At 48.7% G+C, this 15,631-nt stretch overlaps 1 protein-coding gene across 6 annotated transcripts in view; it reads left to right on the top strand.

Annotated features, from left to right (window-relative positions):
- Positions 1 to 7,082: 7,082 nt before the first annotated feature.
- NSMF (NMDA receptor synaptonuclear signaling and neuronal migration factor) overlaps positions 7,083 to 15,631 on the top strand; it is a 47,987-nt gene continuing 39,438 nt past the window's right edge. Inside the window, exon 1 of one of the 6 annotated variants that reach the window (XM_052814860.1) lies at positions 7,083 to 7,413. In XM_052814860.1, the coding sequence (XP_052670820.1) occupies positions 7,307 to 7,413 (107 nt within the window). In that variant the 5' untranslated portion in view covers positions 7,083 to 7,306. The remainder of the gene's footprint in view (positions 7,414 to 15,631) is intronic. The other 5 variants (XM_052814855.1, XM_052814852.1, XM_052814856.1 and 2 more) reach the window with 5 other exon arrangements.

Here is a 15,631-nt window from a genome sequence, read left to right as displayed (position 1 = left end):
GACAGACCCAGGCCAACTCAGTGCTACTATGGGAGTCTCCCAGTGGGAAGCCAGGCTGCTGCCAATAAACCCAACTTGGAAGAGCTCCTGCTCTGAGTCATTGTCTGATGCAGACTGGAAGGTCAGCGGGGGCTGACGAAGCGGCTCTGCAGTTGGGGTTCAAGGGGAATGCAGCCTGGCTAGCTGTGCCCAGGAAATCCCCTCATGTGAGAAGCCCAGCGCAGGGAGCCACAGCCCACTGTACCCGCCGAGCAGTGCTCAGCCAATGCAAGTGCTGGGCTTTGCCGTGAGTGTTGGCGGTAAGTGCTGTTAAGGGGCTGCTGCACTCATCCCAAGAGAGTGCATGAGCCCTCAAATCCCTCCCAAACTGTGGCTATTCCTGGGAAGTAAAGCTCCAAAGCCTTTTTCAATGTTGGTTTTTTCCCAATTTGGGATAGAAAGGCTCTCCTTTTCTATGTCCTCCACCCTCAGCTAAGCACAGATCCTCACTTCCAAATGTCCAGTTTGCACCAGGGCTGCTTCTGGCTTGCCCTTTCAGGGACCTTGCTGCCTTGTGCAGGAGCAAACAGATAATATAAAATAATATTTGGCTTCTTCATAATGCTGGAAATATTAGAAGATTTGGGAAAGTGCAGTGACTTAGGAGGATGGAGGAGAGGGTTTAATCTTTGAGCAGAGGTAACCCTGTGATCAGGGTCTAAGGGGACTGAATTCCTCTCGTGCCAATGCTGCATTCATTAGCACATCAGGACTAGGACATATCATGTAACAGAAAGCAAGGCTGAGAGGCTGTATTCAGCCCTGATAATTACTGATTAGGTCTTTTACTAAAAATAGCTGGGCGTGAACTGGCCTAACATTGGGTCTGAGAGCTCCATATCCCAGCTGGTTCAGAAGAACCGTTCATCCAGTGATCAGGCCTATCTTTTGGACTGCATTTGAACAAGCTCTTATTTTCTGATGTCAAACGCTTGGCCATTTAAGAACAGTTCTGTCCAAATGAATGCGCTCAAAGCAAAACCATATTTCTTGGCTAACTCCAACTTGTTAGCTATTGATATTGCTTCTGTGATATATTGCCTGCTTTTAATTATGCCAGTGTTGGGAAAGTTATTTTCTTACAGTGCCTCACAAGAGTAAAGTTTCTAATCAATGCATTCAACAGCAAAATCTTGAAGTGACTAAACTGGCCAAGCGGGAAGGTGGCTTGATGATATTTGAGTGATCTTCTGGTACCTGGGAGACCTTGAGCTTCCCAGTGCCATTGACCATAACTGTTGTTCTTAAACTCTTTCCAAACAGTGCTACGGAGATAAACCCCAACAGCTCCTCCAGCTCCCTCACCGTCTTGGTTTTACACCATCTCTCAGGGCTGTTGTGACTTGTCAGAAGACCTGAATTGGGACACCATGTTTACAGACAGTGGACACATCGGTTGGTCTTCTCTTTTCAGTCTGGTGCTTTGCCCCTCCATTACCACCGCACTCGGGCCAGTTGTTTTGTGCAGAACAATGAGAGCAGAGGGCAGGGGGCTAAAAGCATCCCTGCCCAAGCCAGTCCTCCCCACGCCACTTCTGCAGTCTCAGCACACCACGTGCCTGGGAGGCACCTGTACCTCGGCTTACACTGCTGTAAAGTACAGCCCCGGGAAATGTCCCTGGGGAGGGGGTCCCACACCTCCCTTGGCACAGCTAACCCTGTTATTCTGCCCTTCCCAGTAACTAAATAACTGACTGTGATATCTGCAGGGACCGCAGATGATCCTGGTCTCAATTTGGACCAAAGAAACTACAGTCATCTCACATGGCCTGTTAAACATCCTGCCTTGTCCTGTTTTTATGCTTACCACACTGCTGAGTCCCTTCCCTTTACCTCCTGGGGTTGTACTGCCTCCAAAGCCAGCGACCAGTGTGTGAGGCACAAATGCATCTTGGGTGGGGATGATAATTCAGATGAACCTAGGAAAAAGAGAGGCCATTTCTGAGAATAAGGATTAGTGCAGAGCCCAGTACTGAGCCACTGAAGTTGGGATTGTTTTTCTCCTGTGTGCCTATCTTTGTAATTATCTGATCTGGATGTCCCGAGCCATTTTATTACCTAGTTATTCACTGTCATGAGGTCCTTGTATAATTCTTTAGAGCATCTCATGTATTTATGACCCTGAATACTGTAGCATCACCAGCAAGCTTTGTCACCCCTTTTTTCAATTTCTTTTCAAGATTATTTCTGAATATGCTGAAGTGAGCAGACCCCAACACAGGTCCTTGGGGGGCTCCATTCAAGTCTTCCCTCCATTCAGGAGTGCGTATTGATAGCTACTCTTTGAGAATCCTTTAACCAGTTATTTACCTATTTTAAGCCTTTTCTGTTAATCCCATGATAGCTGCGTTTTTGTAAGGAACCCCTGTGACAGGCCTTTTGGGAATCCAGGCAGACTATACAACAAGCTTATCGACTTCTCTAAAGAACTGTAATAGATTTATGAAACATTCCTTTATTCAAGGAAAACCACCTTTTTTTTCTTCCCAGTATTTCAGATGTATCTAACTATGCACTAATCATATTCTTTATTACAATTTCTATCAGTTTGCCCAGGAGGGACCTCAGACTTCATGGTCTGTAATAAACCCAAATCCTTGCCATTTGTCACCTTGAAGCTCTCAGACACCGAGGCTATGTTACGCACAGTGATTACATGCTACAATTAAGTAATTAAACTGTTGCATTGCTGAGTTCCTGAGCACTTAGGTGAACCATCTCAGTCTGGTGAATTTGCACTCTTTGGTTTGACTATTTATTCTTCAACTTCTTCTGCCAACGCTTGAATATGAGCCAAATCCAATGCCGCGTCCATATAAAGATGACTTTTGGCACAGGAACATCTCCAAGCTTTTCCTCACTGACTACAGATGCAAAATATTCATTGTTTTTCTGTTCTGACCTTATCTCCTACGAATGGTTCTCTGGCACTGTGGCCAACTTCTGACTCTCCAACAGGCTTCCTGTGCTTGTTGTGTTTGAAGAAGTATTTATTATTGTTTGCCTTTGCCTTTTGCAGGTTGTTTCTGTGACTCTTTTTGGCTTGCCTTATTTCTCCTTTTTGCATTTAAATTATCAAGATGATACATATTTTTTTCTCATTTAGACAAAAATGGCTTTTCTAAACATAAAAATGCTGGATCCTTAAAGTCTGAGAATCATCAGGCCATCTCATCTCAGCCTGATCTAAGACCTAGACCTAACCAGGTTTGAGGCTCTGGGTTTCCCACTAGACGGAGATGTGCTCTTTGGTTTGACAGGACGCTGAGATGCCAGATTTTTCAAGTGTGACACATTTATATGGACAAAAATCATCACTGGCCAGGATAAATTTTGCCCAGCTTGGGCTTCAGGATATTGCACCTTCACCAGTGGAAGGAGGGAAGCATTTCTCTGACTGGCTATGATTATTTTGGAAGCTGTTTTGGGGTGTGATCCCCTAGGATGATGTGAGCTCAGCAGAGAGAGCCCCATGAGTGGAGGTTTGGGGCTCAGGTGGAGGGACTGCAGTGCTCCCTGCCTCCTCCTCGGCCTGTTTGCCTATGTGCATGTGTCTGGAAGGCCTGTTGCCATGGAGAAGCAATGGGGAACAGTCTGCTTGGCTCGCCTGACTTTTTTCCTAGCACGAAGCAAAGGCATCTCTCCAGCTGTAATGAGTCGGAGGCCCGCTGCCTCCTCTTCTGTGCCACACTGGGGTAACCCAGACCCCCAAATACCTGGGAGAAACCCAAAGGCAGGGAGGAAACCCTAAATGAAGGTAGGGAAGGAGCAGAGAGCAAGAGGGGAAACTGCAGGGAGATGGGCCAGTGCTCACAGGGCACTATAGAGTGATGGAACTGGGTGCTTCTCAAGGGCACACAGAACAACAGACAGTGGGCACCTGCTGCAACAAGGGAAATTCCCATTAGATATACAGAAAAAATCTTTCGCTGGGAGAGTGGTGCAGGCCTGGGACATGAACCGGAGTGGTGATGGCATCTCCATCCTTGTAGGTCTGCAAAACCCATCTGGCCAAGCCCTGAGCAGCCAATGTGCCTTTGAAGTGAGCCCTGCACTGGGCTGGACCCTCCCCAGCCTCGAAGAGCAAGACCTTGTTGGGGAATGGACAAGGGAGAGTTTGAGAGCACTCCAAGAGGCACAAATGTGGCAGAGTGGCCTGAAAACAGGATGAAGTTGGAGGCATCCCTGCTTTTTAATTTTGGGAATTGACAGTACTAGACACTGCTTTACTGAGACGGTAACTGCTTGCATGGCTCAAGTTCTCCACAGTTTTTTTAAGGTGCTCCCTAAAAACAGATGGATTTTCTCTCATTTTCTGTTGTAGAAACTCTTTGGTGACATGACTGTGCAACAAAAACCGGGGCGGGGGTGGGGGGATAGTCATGAGTAGAAGTTTAATGGGAGTCATCTTCTGTGGGAAGAAATCAAATGCACTGATGCTGGGTTTTGTTTTGTACCTGAAAAATATCACTGTGAGCAACTTCGGGGTATTTCCAGGTAGATCTGGTGGGGATTATCTCGGGGATAGAGTAGACCTGTCTGTTAGTTTTGGGGTTTTTTTTGTTTGTATTTTTAAAGAATAGCATTTGCCACAACTGACAAAATATTTAAACATAGAAATAAAGAGCATTTTCCCCCTCTCATTATACAGGAAAAAAAGGGGGGGGGGCACAGTCAAAAGGCTCAAACTGACTTTATTTTTAAAGTATTCCCATGTATTTCTCTTTTTTCCTTCTTTTGACTGTGTGTGCACCTTCAGATCTCTGTGTCTCTGCTTCTAGTGGGATGAAGCAAGGCTAGGCATCGAATTAGATGAGCATGCATCAGCTCTACCACAGTTGCTTCCAACACACAGGACTGGGGCGTACCTGCCTTAAAATCTTTTCACCAATAATAGCACATGGGATGAAGACTGTAATGTTTAAAGTCTTACCACTCAGTTCAGTGCTGTGTAACAGCAGAGCTGTGTTCATCCTGCCTGAGATACAAAACCCCATGGGAAGAGAAGCAACTCTCATCTGCAAGAGCAGTTCTGCAGAGCGAGTGGGACATGGAAGTCATCTCACTCGGTGGCAGTGATGAAGCAGACGATGTCACTTAGCTCCTCTCCTTTGGTCAGCTGGTCTAAGCTAAAAAGCAGGGTGACGTCTTTGCACACATGGCACTTTTTCCGCTCACAGCTTGGGTCTAAGCAAAGACACATTTCTGAAAGTTTGTTATTCACAGTGAATTCCCAAGTATATGATAAAATTCCAGCTGATGAGGTATTTACAACCTGCTCCTTGTGTCCACATACACCAGGGTAGTTGGGTACCTTATTCACTTTTTTTTCTGCTCTCTGCATGAATTACTTTAATTTTTCAATTTGTAGATTAATAGTCCAAATAGTTAGACTTAATTTATTCAAATCCTCATATATTTTCTTGCAGATTTGACTTCAGAGTCTATAAAGAGAGGACTGAAGCTTTTCCCAAACTTTCGGTCTCTTCCATGCAGGGTCTCTGAAGGACAGTGAAACTTATGCTGCAGCCTTCCCCAGGTAAAGACAAGACAAGGTGTGTCTGTGTGTCACTCCCTCCTTTGGCTGCCTCTTTTCACAAAGCTTGTAGGAAGTTTAATTATCTATAAAACTTCTACACCTCTGTCAAATATTGTTGAATGAGTTGGCTCTGAATTCCTGGGATTCATGCACTCGCTTGCAGGGCCAGGGGCACCGCCCAAGTGCAAGTGAATAATATTTTAAAACTTGCTGCCCCCACTCAGGTGCCCTGAAAGCAGATTTATAAAATACTTTCTTGAGGAAAAGCACTTTTCCAGACCTTCCTAGGGATCAAAACCTCTGTTGTGGAGAAAGGCTGAAGGAGTTGGGACGGTTCAGGTGGAAAAGAGAAGGCTCCAGGGAGACCTTCTTGCAGCCTTTCAATACATAACAGGGGCTTATAAGAAAGATGGAGAAAGACTTTTTACCAGGGCCTGTAGTGCCAAGGGGCAATGGTTTTAAACTGGAAGAGGGTAGATTGCAGATAAGGAAGAAATTTTTTATGATGAGGGTGGTGAGACCCTGGAACAGGTTTCCCAGAGAAGTTGTGGATGTCCTATCATTGGATGTGTTCAAGGCCAGGTTGGATGGTGCTTGGAGCAACCTGATCTAGTGCAACATGTCCCTGCCCATGGCAGGGGGGTTGGAACTAGGTGATCTTTGAAGGTCCCTTCCAACACAAGCAGTTCTGTGATTCTATGAGGCTTGGCTGACTGAGCGGCCGATCAGCTTCTCGCGCTGGGTTTGTTTTCAAGCGTTCTATGACCTCGAGGACAGTGTTTTCTCTGGCAGGTGACACTGGGGACGACGAGGTGTCCGGACGCCCAGCTCTGTCTCATGGCTCTGCTGCCTCCAGTCACCTCCGGGAACTCCCCTGCCGCCCTGGGGCCCGCTCTGGGACGATGGTGGTGAACAGGGACGGGCTGAGGGGACAAAGCCAGTGGAGGAGAGTGGACATCTGCGTCAATCCTTCAGAGACATCATGTTCAAAACCTGACGGCCTGACCTTCGTGACCGCGTCCACCCCGCCAGCAGCGGGACCCCGGTGCACCCACCCATCGCCCTGCCGTCAAGGGAGCACCCAGCTGTGGAAAATAAACCACGCATAAAACCTTTCAGGGGTTCCGTCAAAGGCAGGCTATCGTTTTATGTCAAAACGACTGCTTTTTTTGCAGGCTGCAGGTCTGTTTCCTGACGGGAGCCCGGAGGGCGCATCTCCCCGGGCCTCCCCTCGCCCCCGGCCGTGCCCGCCGGCAGGCGGCTGTACATTCGCCTCAGGTGTGGGCACGAGCCGAGGAGGGCAGGACCGCGGCGAACGCGGGGCGTCGCCGCAGGGGCGGGGGACAACTGCCCTTCCCCGGGGTCGCCGGGCCGAGACGACCCCCGCCCGCCCGCCTCGGCCCCTCAGGCGGGGCCGGCGCCCCCCGCCCGGCCGGCCCGCCATGATGTCAGCCGAGAGGAGGCGGGGGCGGAGGAGGGAGCCGCCGGCCAAATATAGCGGCGCTTCCTGGGCGGCGGGCCGCGCCCGGGCCCTCCCTCCTGCCGCAGTCAATGAGGAGGCAGCGGCCGCGGCGGAGCGCCGCACTCGCCGGGGGCAGCGCGGCGGGGCGGGGCGGGGGGCGCCGCGGCGGCGGCATGGCGGGGCGCTGAGGGAGCGCGGCAGCGAGGGGCGGCGGCGCGCCCCGGCACCCGGCCCCGCCGCGGCATGGGCAGCCGCGGGGTCGTGCGATGAGCGCTCCCCCGGCGGCTCCCCCCCGCGCGAATATGGGCACAGCCGTGTCCAAAAGGAAGACGCTGAGGAACGAGGCCATGTCGTCGGTGGCGGCCAAAGTGAGGTGGGTGCCGGGGGAGCGGGCCCCGCCGGCGGTGCCTCAGGGAGTCCCCGCGGTGCTGGGGACCCTGCCCGCCCCCGGGCGTGTCGGCGGCTCTGCCCGCGGGGCGCCGAGCTGCGGGGGGCGGGAAGGCCCCGAGCCCCTCGGGACGAGCCAAGGCGGCCGGCTGCGGGCAGGACCCCCGGGCTCGTCACCCAGGGCCGGAGCGGCGGCCGTGCAGGGCCGTCGGGGCAGGGTGCTCTCCCCCCCGGGGCTCGGGAATGGCAGCCTGGGGTAGGAGAGCTTGGAGGGGCCCTGGCACGCACCCACAGGACACCGCCGGTGAGTCCCCCTCGCCGGCTGCTGCGGTGCCCCCCAAAAGCAGCTACCCGCTTGCAGCCGGCTGGTGGCTGAGAGGCACCGTGCTCCCCCTGCACACAGTGGACCCTCAGCCTTTGGAGAGGTGATTTGTCTCCAGAGGTGTCCCCGCTTCTTGCTGCCGGCCCGGCTAATATCATCCGCAGGTTTTATTTGCTGGGGTGGCAAGGAGTGGGTCAGAAGTGGATTTGTCAGGGCTGGATCTTTCTAATCTTCAAGAACTGGAAGTGCAGGCAGTTTGCTCGCTGCTTTCTTATCAGCTGAAATGCCATCTGTGTGTCTGAGGGCAAAGTCAGCAGCTTTCTTTAAGGGGTATCGCTCCTTTGAATGGAAAACCTACTGCGTGGAAATCTGGACCCACCACATCTGCCCTCTCTGGCAGTGTCCCAAGCCGCTACCTTGACCAGTTAAAAGGTTTGGGTTCCATATTGTGCCTGTTATGTCTTTATATTGCTTGTCCTACAGTGCAGCATTTCACTTACTGTCTCATCCCAGTGCTTATTAGTATCAAACATGGGAGATCCTAGAAAATGTATTTGCTGCTTGGTTGTACTTAGGTTTAAAAAGCTATTGCAGATGAGCTTTGCTACAGTGCCCTTTGCCCAGAGAGATGGGAACAACCCTTCTCCCACGCTGCAGTGCAAGTGTCACGGCAATCATCCGGTGACTATTTGGGGGCATTGGCGCAGCTTTTTAGGGGCTCTTACAGCACGGTTGTGTAAAGGGGTAGGTCTGTCAGTGTCTCTGCCACATCTAGACTAGCTCTTTGCTGCTGAAAAAAATGGGAAGAGAGAAACTTTTCAGCTGCATTATATAATGCTTCCTTTGTGTTAGACAAAATTGCATTAGAATAACCTGGAGTCACGTGTAGGACTCGATCTGTGCTGCTGAGAGATCTCAGTCACCTCTCTGTGACTCTAACTCAGCATTACGGCATCGCTGCTGTGCTGGGAGGAAAGGTAGTCTTATGGTTTGAAGTGAAGAGATCCAAAGATGTCTATATATTGCTGTCTGTTTATGTTGTAAAGAAATTCATCCTTCAAAGTCTGGAGTGCCTCTGGAGAAAGCTGTCCGGGCAGAGCCTGGAACTTTTCCCCGCATTATGATGCTCCCTGTTCATAACCAGTAACGAAAACATGAGCGCTTTCGATGGTGTTCAAAGATCTGGAAGTGGGATTCTTTCTGGCAGATGTCAGCCAGGTGGTTATACAGAAATGACACAAAATGCACCATAACTGTTGTAATGGGGTTCTGGGAGTAGGATTAGACAGCCAGTCACACAAACAACATATTCAGTAGTCGGTAAGATTTCAAATGGTAGTGTGGGTGTTTGGGAGCAACTAATGTGTTTTGAACGCAATGGCTTGTTAGCCCTAAACCAGGATGGGCAGATGCTGCTCAAGTAGTATCAGCTGTGTAGAGTCTAGGAGGTGCCTCTGGGGTTCTGTTTTGCTACATACCTGCTGTAACTACTGACAAGCTGCCGCTACTGTTATGCGGGAGCTCTGAGGTGTCCCTTGGCGGTGTGAATTGTGGTGGTTTGACCAGAAAAGTTAGCTGAGTGGACTTGGGCTGGGGAACATAAAGTCCTTGAAGAGTGTCTGGTCACATAGACCATGGCACAGGACAGGTGCTCTTATGTGTCTTGCTGTTCATGCCCTGTGCTAGAAATGCCTAATCAAAAAAGTCTTTGGGGAGGGCAGAGAACTTGTTAAGGAACTCCCTGCATTGCCTCTTTGCATGGAGAAGGTGCTGGTGGGGACAAGCCTCCATCCTGCCAATCCAAGCTCATCTCAGTCCCTGCCTCGTGTAGTCTCTGCCACCCTTAGAATTTCTACAGCGGTGATGACCCACCTGCTGAAAGGTTTCCTTGGAGCACATCACACACAGCTCCTCTGCTCTGCCCTGGGTCATCCTCCATGTGTCCCACATGTCCTTATCTTCCTTATCTACAGTAAGGATGCTGCAGGACAGTAGATAAGGCTACAGAGATAGACTATTTTGACCTTCCCAAGACAGGTGGGGACTTGGATCACCTGTGTGGGTAGCATTGCTGCAATGATCAGGTCCCCTGTGGTTTCGTGTAGGCAGCTTTGGGATCCTGTTCTTGTGCTGCAGGAGGAGATGCCCTGGGATTGTTTCTCTGCATCTCCTGAGCTCTGCCCTGTTCGTATTTCTCCTGACTTTTCTTTTTGAGAGAAAAATTATCTCCTCAAATTCGCTGCAAGTCCAAGTGGCCACTGATGTATACTATGTGTGGCTGGAGTATGTGTGTGTGCATTTGACTGTCTTACTGAGCAGGGAGCATCATTTGCTTGCTGTCGTGAGTAATGTGATCTAAGCAGAAGGTGCAAGCTCCCTAGATTCTTAAATTAAAATCTCTGCAGAGCGACTCAGGGGAGTCTCCTGTCCCAGGAGAATTAATTAAGCTCCATGTAGTTTGTTGTGTGCTAGGTCTTTTAAATAGCTTCTTACAAAATAATGGCATAGTTGGTCTGTGCTAGCATTGTTGAGACCATCCACGATGCTGCCAACTTTGGTCTCTGTAGTCTTGTCTTCTCCTGAGAGAGTTGCAGTGAACTGTATGCTGATTCTGTGTACGGCACCTGGGAAGTGACTGTGGCTCGGTGCTGTTGCTTTGATCAAATCTGAAATGCTTGTATGCGAGAACTCGCTGTCATACTGTGTTTCCTTCCTGTGTGCGCTTTTTTGCCTTGCAGCTCCTGGGGCACAAGTGCTGAAGGCAGGGATGACGCAGTTGTCCTTGAGTCATGACCTTGGTGCTGCCCCTCTGCTGACAGCTCCCAGGCTGCTGCGGTTTGGGCTTGTGCAGGTTCTTTTCAGGGTCCTGGCCTTTATGGTGTCTGACACACGCTCCTTGGCTTCCTTAGTATACTTTCAAGGGCATAGATGAACCAAAGCCTTTAGAAATGGGCTCTCTTTGTCTTTGCTGCCTTGACACCTACAGAACAATACTGGCACCCCAAATGTGGCAATAAAGTAAGTCTTTTGCTGCAGTTCTGCTTTGTATTACTCTGGCATACAGCTTTTCTTTGGGAGCGTGTGATAGTGTGAGCAAACAGACATGAGACTTTTGTTGGGTGTTCCAGAACCATCTCTCCTTACTATAGTTAGCACAAGAAATATTTGAGTCTAGAGTGTGGTTCATCTTACTCAATTTCAGGACTTTGGCATCTAGTCCAAAATACACCACAGAGAGAGAAGAATTTGGTCTCACTCCCTCTCTACTGACTAGAGAGGGCTAGAGGGTGGGCTTAAACGAGGCCACAAAGCGTTAATTGCTGCGAAAGGGTAAATGTTGCACTGACAAAATGCTGAGGTACTTGAATGCGTTCCTTATCCCAGGTTTATTACTGCATGAGCAATTTTTGGCTTAGATTAGGGTTCTTCATGGAGTCTAGATTCCTTTTTTCTGCTTGTGAATTTTCTTGTGAGTGGTATGAACTCTGTCATGCTTTGATTACCTTGTTCTTTTATCTTCTTCCTGCTCTGTCCTCTCTCCTCCTGTCCAAGTTTTGTGACTATAAATTCCTACAAGACTGGGGGGTCTTTGATTTTAAGACCCATTGCTGACATCTGATTTCCCTTTCTTGAGAGTGAGAATTTAGAACTTTAAGATGTAAAATTAACATTTTCCAGCTACCATCTCCCTATATAGATATTTCAGAAAACTAATTTTTGTCAAGGTATTGTTACTATTAGGTTTCAACAACATAGGTGTCAACAGTCTTTAATGACTGAGCTGTTAACTATGGATATGCTGGAGGTGTTCCCCTCTCTGCTTAGTGACAAGAGTAGGATTGCTGCTGTAGGAGGACCTAGGTCCTGATGATGCAGGAGGTCTCTTCTCCTGTTTTCCTGAGATGCAGCACTGTCATGTGCTGTCACAACAGATTCCTGCTGCAACTCCTCTGGGCAGTACTTCTGAAGGAACACAAGAAGGTGGTGGGTGTTCTTTATTTTTCCATGTAACACTCCTGAATAGTCCAGGTTTTGCTTAGCTTGTTGCTATGCTTTAAATGGAGTTATCTCAGGTCTTTCGTGTATCTCTGAGTGTTTCAATACACATTTCTTCACTCAGTTCAGTGTCAGTTTGGTGGGTTGCATAAATTTGTGTGCATCAATTTCTCATAGCTGCTAGTGTATATCAAGGCCCATTTTATCCTGTTGATGTGATTATTTCAGAGACATGAAGGCTATTCCGTGCTCATTGCGTTGTAATTGAGATCTTTGTTATTTGGCGACTTTCCTCCTTGTAGCAAATATATGTCTAGACCGTCTATGCTTCTTTGCAAAATCTCAGTTTCTCTTCCAGACTTGAGTCCAGCTTTGACATCTAATGCATGGTGAGTACTGAAAAATGCCCTCAAAAGGGCGGCTGCCTTTGCTGCCTGTGTTATGCTACCCCATCTCACCCTCTGCACTCTTGAAGTCATTCTGATGGAGAAGCTGCCAGAGAAGATGGTGGTGTTTTCTCTGAGGCAATGGCAGTCTTGTCTTTACTGGTTAGACTCAGTAGTGCAGCATACCAAGGCTATGGTCCCTGGTTGATGTCCTTTTGTTAAATCAAGCTGTGCTGACTGTGTAACTTGCAGGTCTGATCTGCCACTAAAATGAAAACCTCTCTCTAGATGAGTCAGGGCTAAACTTGTCATGTCATTAGCTGATTACCTCTTAGTACTACCTGTTCATTTGTACGCAGCTTTTGCGGTGTCATACACTCAGGGTTATAGCTCATCGGCCTGTGTATCTGTAAGGCACCTTGTACTTCATCTCATTTATGTGAAACAAGTTTTCTTTTTGATCTCTTGCTAGTTGTTAAATTATCCTGAGGTATCTCTGCTCTGAGCCCAGTTGAAGGGTTTTCTGTCCAATGCCATCAGGCAGCTTGATGGGACTCGAACTACGTTGGCTGTGATAGTGGAGGCAAAACTGAGCTGAGAGAAAAGTACGATTGTGTGACTTGTATTAATACAGTGCGTTGATAAAAGAAATAGAAAAGAATGGGATGAATAAAGCAGCTACCATGTTTGAATTTTGCTCTGACTTTATTTTGATCAAGTCAGCAGGTAGCCAGGAAGAGGGGGTAAATGGCACGTTAATGATACAGGCAGATGCTGGTAAACTGGGGTGACTGTGAGCACAGTGAGGGCAGAGAAGGAACATAAAAGGCTTGGCAAGGGGAGACTAGGCATAAGGAACTAGCGTGGCCAGCAGAGTCCCCTTGGCAAAGGGCACATGCAGACATCTGTGGGAGATCAGCTGAGGCATAGCCAAAGAGAAGCCGATGGCACTTCGGAAGCAGGAATGTAGAAGGGAACCACTGAGATAATAGGCAAAAAAATTAGTCTGAAGTTTGCAGTGTAATTGGCTGGAAAACCCCCGTCGCACATTGTGCTGTGCAGGCGTCATTGCCTTATTAGCTGTCGCTAGATAACTGTGATCAAGCAGCCACATTCATTTGCTCTTAGGTTGGCCTGCAGCATTTGAGAGCAGTGAAAGTGGAATGGTAGTGACAGAACTGCAGGTTCAGCCTGGGCTGGGCAGCACAGTTTTTGAGTAGCTCTATGCTCCTCGACTGTGCTTTTGACCTGCAAGGAGAGGTCTGGGTATCGCCTGTTCTCTGGGAGCTCTGGCGCTTGGGATTTTACCCTCCTACCTCATTTGCTTGGGGAAACAGGAGAGTGAGGCTAGAGACACTGCAGCACCTTTAAACTCAGGCTTTTATTCTGAGTGACAGTATTTTCTCCACGGAACAAGGTGGGATGGAGGGTGGCAGTGCTTCTCTCTAGCTCCATGTTAGCCATTTGCAGTGTGGGACTTAGGAAGTGCTTGGTACTGATTTTTTGAGCCTGTGGTTTGCAAGCTAAGGGTGAAGCATTATCAGCTTCGGGCATTGGCAGAGATATGAATGGAGAGAATGATAGATGCACTAACATGCTCTTGAAGCTTTTAAACTAGTTACAGACTAAATTTTATCATCATATTTAAGCATTTTTTGTGTAAATCACCATGTTCTCTCACTGATAATTTACCTGAGAACTTGCCGCTTGTTATTTTTTTCTACATGGAATGACTGCTGATGCACAAGAGAAGCTTCAGAGTCTTTGCCAAGGGTCTAAGTGCCCTGTTTGTGAACGGTGTTGATGATGATGCCTTGCAAGGACAGGCATTTTCATGGGAAGCCTTGGAGTCCCAGAATTCTTGGTAGAAGAGATCTTGGAAGTCTTAAGCCCAGCCATCTGCTCAAAGCAGGGCTGTCGCCAGTGCTACGTGAGATTGGCCATGGCTTTGGCTGAGCCTTAACTACCTCTAAGATGGAGTGCAGGAGTAGCTCAGGAGTGCTCTTGCGGCTGCACAGCCTGATGTTAGAATCATAGAGTCATTTAGGTTGGAAGAGACCCTTAAGGTCATCGAGTCCAACTATACACCTAATACTGCCAAGTCTACCACTAAACCATGTCCCTAAGTGCCGCATTTACATGTCTTTTAAATACCTCCAGGGATGGTGACTCAACCACTTCCCTGAAGTTGTCACAGTCCAGCTCCCAACTTTGCATTTGTGTGTTGCCCCAGGACCAAGTCCTGCTTTTTTGCTCAGACAGAAAGGTAGTGGGTGCAAGGAACATTCATGAGGCGCTTGCCCTCCTGTATGGATGAACCATGATGGCCATCCCTTTGTTCTTTGTAGTGGGGATTGCATGCTAATTGTACATATGACAGAGCCTCTGCCTGACCATCTCTGGGGGTGCTTAGGCATTGAGGAAGACAGTTTTGGCAACTGCCACCCCAGGCTAGCGTCTAAAGGTACAGTCTGGTACTAGACAGGCAAGAATCTGGAAACGGAAAAAACCTCAGCACTGTATGTTAGCCTGTAATGATGCAGAAGGTTAAACCTTGGTTCTTGCACAGCTCCAGCTGCGCTCCTCCAAAGCATTTTGCATTTGGCTGTGCTGAAATTTAGTCCCAGGGAGATTCAATTACTCTGTCTTCATCATTCATATCGATCCCCTGTTGCTGGCTGTGGATGACAAATGGACTTCTCACTCCTTTCAGCTCTAGTTGTTCTGGGAGGTACATTGTAGCTTTGCTAATCTTTTCCCCTTTGGGAGGAGGTGTGTAAAAGCAGTGGGGGAAAATCCTGGCTACACAAGTTGCGATGTGCTGCTGCATGGGGTAGCAAAGCGGAAGGTTGTTTTGGAGGTCAAAGCCATTTTCCACTTAGGTTTTTAAAGGCTGTTATGAGTGTAGCCTTTTGTGGCAGCTTGAGCTGGAGAGGATGTTCTGAGGTTGAGCACCTCTGAAGGAGGACAGCGGACATGATGCCTTGGTATGGAGAGTCTTCCCTGTTGCAGCAAGTCTTTGTGTCCTCCCCCAAGACATGCTCGTGTGCTTGCAGGCTGAGAGTGCTTGGGTGCTGGGTTTTGTTGGCTTGGCTTGCCAAGGAGGTGGGTGGCTGTTTTGTCTCACTGTTTGCGAGCCTCTGCCCTGGACTGTCCATTGGCAAATATCAGCCTGATTGTGATGCTGCAGACCTGGAAAAGATTGTTCTACAAACCTGGGGAAAATGGATGGCTGGGGAAAAACTGGTATTAGCTCTCTTGAGTCACAGGTCTGTTGGGTACAGGAGAACAAGCACAGCAGCAGGATGTTACAAATGTCCTGGCAATAGGAGACTGGAGACTGTATTTACTATATACCAGGGAATGCATGCCTTGATCAAGGATTCCTTTCCTGTGTGGGTTGCAAGCAGAAAGCTTTTCCCTGGTTGGAATATTCATAGGTTTGCTCTCTTATGTAGGCCTTGATGTGTGATAAGGGTTGAGCTCACCCTGCCTGGTTG

This window comes from Harpia harpyja, chromosome 19 (genome assembly GCF_026419915.1).
Source record: "Harpia harpyja isolate bHarHar1 chromosome 19, bHarHar1 primary haplotype, whole genome shotgun sequence".
Lineage (NCBI taxonomy): Eukaryota > Metazoa > Chordata > Aves > Accipitriformes > Accipitridae > Harpia > Harpia harpyja.
This window is presented reverse-complemented; position numbering and strand designations above follow the sequence as displayed.